The sequence below is a fragment of the Wolffia australiana genome, chromosome 1, assembly GCF_029677425.1.
Source record: "Wolffia australiana isolate 7733 chromosome 1, ASM2967742v1".
NCBI lineage: Eukaryota > Viridiplantae > Streptophyta > Magnoliopsida > Alismatales > Araceae > Wolffia > Wolffia australiana.
In genome coordinates, this window is record NC_135835.1 from 28,707,501 (window position 1) to 28,714,143 (window position 6,643).

Consider the following 6,643-nt stretch of genomic DNA (forward strand, 5'->3'; position numbering starts at 1 on the left):
CTTCTTCTTTCACAAAGGGACCAAGCACAATGAACAAAATAACTACTACTGAACAAAATGAGATCTGGATTTCACAAATGATCAAGCCTTAAGCCTCCCACGTCCACCCTTCCTCCTTATTATAGAGAGGAAGTGGCAGTTGTGGGAGGCCCAATTGGGCCCCCTTTAAAGGGGATAGCCAATTGGGCTTCCCCTTTAAAAGGATCTTTAGGGGAAGAAGAAGCCCAATATGGATTTCCTCCCCCTAAAGAAGATAGCTAATTCACAATTAAAAAATGAAAAGCACACACAAGAGGCCCGTACTCGCGTAGGAGGGGCCTTCGACAATCAAAAAACAATGAAAAGAAAAGAACACAAAGACGCCTCGGCATGCTCCAAGACGACGCAATTTTTTCTTGAAGCTTGATAGTAGCAGTGTTGGTTCTTCACGTCGGCTCTGGCTCCGCGTAGGGGCTGGAGATCAGTCTGGACGCTATCAGCTAGGTGGTCCTCCATCACTATGCACAGAGCACATCCCTGATTTCTTGGATCCCGGAGTGAGACGAGTCGAGCTGCTCAAGTGTGCAGCCTCTAGACATATCAACGCAATCCTCGGCACGTTGGATCTCCTCTTTCTCTTGACAATCCCCGTTCTACCTCCGTCATTGTCGTTACGCCATCCCGATAGCAACGAGAGTGTAGAGGCGATGTGGGGAGAAGGGAGTAGAAGAGGAAGTTCTAAGAACATATCCGGCCTGGGTGAATTTTTTTGAGGGCCTTCCCCTATTTTTACTATGTTGGTGTTTTTCATAAAACACCCCAAAACTTAAGTATATCTTCCTACATCCAAAAGATCATTTGTGTGTGACCCTTTAGGTCCATGTATTAGTCTAGTTAATGACTCCAACAACCCAATAACCTTTATTTATTATCCAAATTATTAACTATATCATCATATATATTAATTAACATTGGATCGATTTAATCCAATCGATAGGTTGAGTCTCCAACATGTGGGGTGCCAAGATACACATCGTGCTCTAGAAGATACAAAGGAGTGTGTATTGAGTCACTCATGGAACTTGTTCGTCATCGATTATCGTATAGGTATAATCTCTCATCCACTTGACACTTCTTGGACAACTTAGGGTATGGTCAAGTATCAAACCCCAATCGGTCATCCGAGTTAGTACTAATGCATTTGTAAATCATCATAGAACTCTTCTCTGATATTTCACTACTTTGGCTAAGGACTTCATTGCATCATCTTCCTTGAGCTGTCACCTTTTATACCAAGGTTGGACGATCCCATCTTGTGATCACTCAATCCTCTTTGTGAACTTCTTGATGTACCCTAACTAAGACTATTTAAAATCCCATGATTAGGGACACGTACGTCATCATTGAAGCACAATTGTCTATCCACAAGACGTCTTTAGTGTCGCAGGTCTATGGACCACTTACACAACCGTGATATGAATCAACCTGATTGGCAGTTCAGTATAATATCATTTACGGATTTGTATGGATCAATTTAGTGAACTCTTTCCACTAAAGAGCATCCACTATCCATCCTTCGTGTCTCCACACTAATGGCTATGATACCGGCCATACTGATCATATGAGTGAGGCTAGATAGTGCTATTTTATCTGGATACTTTGATGTCCTTCTCGCATATCCTTTGAATATGAATATCTAGAACACATGCTTAAAGACTAGTGATCTCCATATTACAATCTCATCATAATTCACTAAGTCCAATCATGTATTCATGGACTTCATTATAATCTTCACATGTGCACTATAATGAATATGTTCTATTATTAAACATGGAATGAGATGCGGAATGTGCGATTAGCATACCGGTCACATATATTTCCATTAGTTATATCAAAATGTCAATCAGTTTGACTCATGGCATGGTCATATAATTGGTCTTGAAACCTAGGACACCAAATATATCTTAGGGCTGGATAGATACATTTAAAAAATGACTTACAAGTCTCTAATCAGGAGATTCAAATTACTTTTAGCTTAGACGTACAAAGGTAGTTTTGAGATCAAGATGGAATTTTTTGCCTGTGCTATTAAAGGAGACGAATTCAAAGAAAAAACACATTAAATCATTAGTAAGGGAAGTGAAGATATTGGAGAAGAATTCTGAAACTATGCATTAGTAATAACGCATTAGTAATAACTACACTGATTAGGGTTGAATAGTTAACCATATCTTAAGTGATTCAAGGGTATTGTGCAAATAAAAGAGGATAAGTATTTGACAACAGATGACGATAAAGGTCTAATGAGATAGTACAGTCACAACTCTACATCATCTACAGTATGAGTTGTAGCTTTGTACTCGGAGGAGTAAAAACTTAACAGGTCCATGTGGTGAAATTGATCATTAATTAATTAGTCTACAATTTGATATAGTTAATTAACATTGGTGGCCAATTAACATTAGGCCATTAAATTTATTAACTGGACTTATACATGGACCTAGAAGGTCACACATACAACATCTACAGACATTGGTAGATATAGTTAAATTAAATGTGCTTTTGTGAAAATTTTCAAGTTAAGTTTAAATAGAGGTGGAACCCATTTTAGGTACCCATGCCACTCAGATCTATTCAGGCATCATTGTCTTATCCCCTTTTCATATTTGTCTCCCTTCAAGTGATATTGGATGTCGAGAAGAACAACTAGATCTTTAAGGATGATTGAAGAAGTTTAAGAGGAGATCCATTATTTCAGAAATCACATGGATACATCTAGAGGTTGGAGACATGAATGGCTAGAAGGTATTCATCTAATGTGCAAAGCGAGAGTGGAAATGGTTCCATGAGATGATGACATCATCTTCAATTGTATATTTGAATTTGATTTGATTTCAAAGTTTTTTATGAGAAAATCATTTTTGTATCTTCAATTTAACCCACAGAACCCAACACTAATGTTATTTCTTAGTCACCCAAGCCAGAACCCAAAATAATATTTCGAGGGAAATTCAACTTTGGTCAGATTGATTACATTCTTATATTTATGTGTTGGACCTTACTTTCTCCGATCTCCCAACTTCTATTAGCAATGAACCAACATGAACAATTTCTTGATTATCAAAATCACATGGATTCGGTGCCTATGTTCACATTGCTACATTGTTAGACCAAGAGAGAGAGGATTGTGTTTATTTCAAATTATGAAAATGTTTACTATCCACATTTCAGAGTAATTTCTCAACAAACTATCCACTTTTCCAACATCAACCAACCAGTAAATTATTGAAGATCAACCATCTATACCGGAAAATTTATTTAAAACGGCTGATTGCATTGATGGAGAAAGCAAGCATACGTGTGAGCAAAAAATGTACTAGAGATGAACTTGATGATTACTTACAGAGCCTTGCATTGGTCCTCGTGAAGACCCACTCAAATAGTGGTATGAAATTAGGTTTACACAAATTGTAGTGTTTGCAAAAGAGTTCCTCTATATTTATACCTCAAGTTCTCAATCAGAGTGTCATTTTTTTACAAGGATTGACAATTTAAAAGAGTATGACTGTCTTCATAGCCTAAATTGATACAAATGACTTTTAATTTTCTGGGCTTATAAAGCCAATGTGGCATAGAATGAGGAAGATGACGATGCGGAGGAAACTAAAGAGGACAACATTCAAGACTAAAAATATTGTGATTATTTTTGGAACTATTATTATTTGGAAATTATTTTCCATTTTGAATTTCAATCAAGGTTTGTTGTATATGCTTATTTTTGGAAGCACCAGCAAGGTGACACGTAAGTAATAATACGTTGGATGCAGTGCGACATTCAAACAAAGCTAATGGGAGCTAGGAAGCAGCAAAGAATGTGAGTGATTTTATTTCCCATGATGGAGTTTAAAGATTATTTAAATACATTATCCCATGTATGGGAAGTCCATTTTTCTCATATTTAGTTGGAAGAGTTTAGGTTACCAATTTTTTATTTTGAATGTTCTACTTTGACATTAACATTGACTAGTCAACCTTGCTGGACTGAACCTAACTTGGATAAGTTTGAGGTATTTGCTCAAAAACTAGGACCGAGCGGAGTGTCCAACCCTACTTGCAGAATGCAGCTCTCTCGATCCCGGTTTCTCATGCCCTCTCAGTCTTTAGCTCTCTTTCTCTCATCTTTTTGTCTTCTCTCTCTCGCCACCAACCTCTTGATGCATCGGCCATGGTTTGAGCTGTGAACATACGAAGAGAGGTTCCTGGAGGGAGGGAAAGAAGGAGAGTGAAGGAGAGAGATAGAGAGAGAGAGCTCTTTAACTAGAGATAACATCCCATCCCATCACCCATCCAGCCTTATTACATAATTAGCATCTAAGTAAATTGTTCCATCTTCCAGACTATGATGGTCTCCCATATCTGTCTTCCTTCACAACTTTGTCTCCTGTCACACCTCTCATGACATACCAGGGGACTTGAGAAATTGTAGCCAAACCCAAACTGAGACAGGAAATCGTGAGTCTTAACAATAAGCTCTATAGATTAGATCACGCCATTGCTGGGCCTTCTCAGATATGAAATTTTGTGAAATGGAGGAAACATTCTTGATACCATTTTCGACTTCTAGGTGAGACTTGCCCATTTGGATGACGATACCAAGATGTAATAGGGATATCAGATATCGAAAGAGTGAAAACTGATATCCACCTTAACAAACATCATTTTGTATAGGTTGTTACAGTACCAATAGCTGGTGTTGATCCGTCCCAGTATCGGCCTCCATCTTTTGTGGAGGACTGGAGGTTTGCCTGTCAATATCATTTACCAATATCCATTAATTATTTTCAATACGTTTTCATAAAAGTAAATAAATAAATGTCACAAATGTCTAATTATGTTATGTGATTAATTAAGTCTTATTATGTTAAAACTAGTGGCTGTATGCTAATTAATGTATATCTATAATAATAAGTAATCACTTTGCTAATTGGGGTGTTTCCCACTTATTAGACTGGTGAATGGTGAGCTGCGGCAAAAGGCTGTGTTCCGTCGTCCGTTTAGGAGCCATAAAGGGCCACGGAAACGACTTCTCCCGAAAAGAGCGTGTTCGAGCGTGAATTACTCAAGAGTCGAAGTTTATGACGAAAGCAAAGGATCAAGCTTCTTCTTCTTCTTCGGAAGAAGAAGATCAAGAAGATGAAGATGAAAATGACTGATGATGAGGAGGAGGAGGAGGAGGAGAGAGTGAATAATTTATTCGTTGTCGTCGCCCAGCTGGTACTGCGCGAGAATCGTCCCGCAAGAGGAGAGGGGCTCCTCCCGGAGGAAGCCGAGCGAGTTGGCGAGGCGGACGTTGGTGGCGAGGCCGCTGTTGTGTGCAAGCAGGATGGGCGCGCGTTCTCTCCCCTCCTTAATCTCCGCGCACTCCGACGCGGGACTCTTCACCAGCACCACCTCGCAGATCTCGTCCTCGTGGTCGTCCGCCACGCTCAAATGGTACGTCCCCGTTTCGTCCGTCTCCCCCTCCACCGTGTGGACCAGCTCTTGCGAGTCCTGGTGCTTGCACTCGAGCCGCACCCGCGCCCCGGTCAGGTACGTCGTGGCCGTGGTCTCGAACCCCGCGCGACAAGTGTCGCAGTACACTCTTCCTTCGACGACGAAGGATTGCGCCTCCGCCGCCGGCAGCCAAACCGCCGCGCACACGGCCGCGAGAAGGCCCATCACAGTCCAATATTTGGCCGCCATCGTCAGTGATCGGTTCTCTCTTCTTGTTCTCTTGAAGCCCGAGAGAGCGAGGATGATAATAATGGCTCGTCTTCGGTTCCCATTTATAGGTTGATGTATCCAGCCCTTGGGGGGGAGGAATGGAGAGGCCAGGAGTGAATTCCGAGCTTTGGTGGGTGGGAGGAGAAGAGCGAGGAGGAGAGAGGAAGCTATATTTGGGTTATCCTCTGTCTCTCGTCAACTTAACTTCGTCGATATCTATATTTGTCTTGGATCTCTTTCTTCCACGGTCTTCCTCTCGTTCATCACTCTCTCCCTCGTGTCTCGTCTCTCTCTCTCTCTCTCTCTCTCTCTCTCTCTCTCTCTCTCTCTCTCTCTCTCTCTCTCTCTCTCTCTCTCTCTCTCTCTCTCTCTCTCTCTCTCTCTCTCTCTCTCTCTCATCTCGCGAACCACATTTTCCTATTTTCCCTAGTATACTCAACGTCTGGCCATTCCTCCTGCTTCCAGACCCCTCCCCCGTCTCCACTATATCAGAGTTTTCTTATAGAATAGTGTCATTTATAATGGTTGTTAATTGTTATTTTCATGACAACTTACTATCAATTGAATCCAAAGGTCCAGGTGTAGGTTTTGAAGTTGGGCCACGGCCAGGGCCCGATTTAGGATCAGGTTCAGGTTTTCAAAGAAAATGAGGCAGAACCAGGTCAGCCCCTTGACAGTTTTCTTTGGGCCGGGCTATCCAGAAGAATCTGTCAATGAAATGCCTCGTCTGAATAAGTGTACAAAAGAATATTAATCAGTCATCAACGATATATTAACTGCAAATGATGATTGATAGTCAAGTAAACTGTATCTGGATTTACCCTAGAGTGTTACACTCTTATTACTTCTTATTGATGATATTTTTCATGATAGTTTTCCGTGGAAATTTATTTTTGCAATC

At 40.8% G+C, this 6,643-nt stretch overlaps 1 protein-coding gene across 1 annotated transcript; it reads right to left on the reverse strand.

Moving 5' to 3' along the window:
* Positions 1–5,194: 5,194 nt before the first annotated feature.
* LOC144717048 (pollen-specific protein C13-like) lies at positions 5,195–6,035 on the reverse strand. The gene has a single exon (XM_078592364.1). It carries the CDS (start codon positions 5,719–5,721, stop codon positions 5,230–5,232), a length of 492 nt encoding a protein of 163 aa, XP_078448490.1. The 5' UTR covers positions 5,722–6,035; the 3' UTR covers positions 5,195–5,229.
* Between the last annotated feature and the right edge of the window lie 608 nt (positions 6,036–6,643).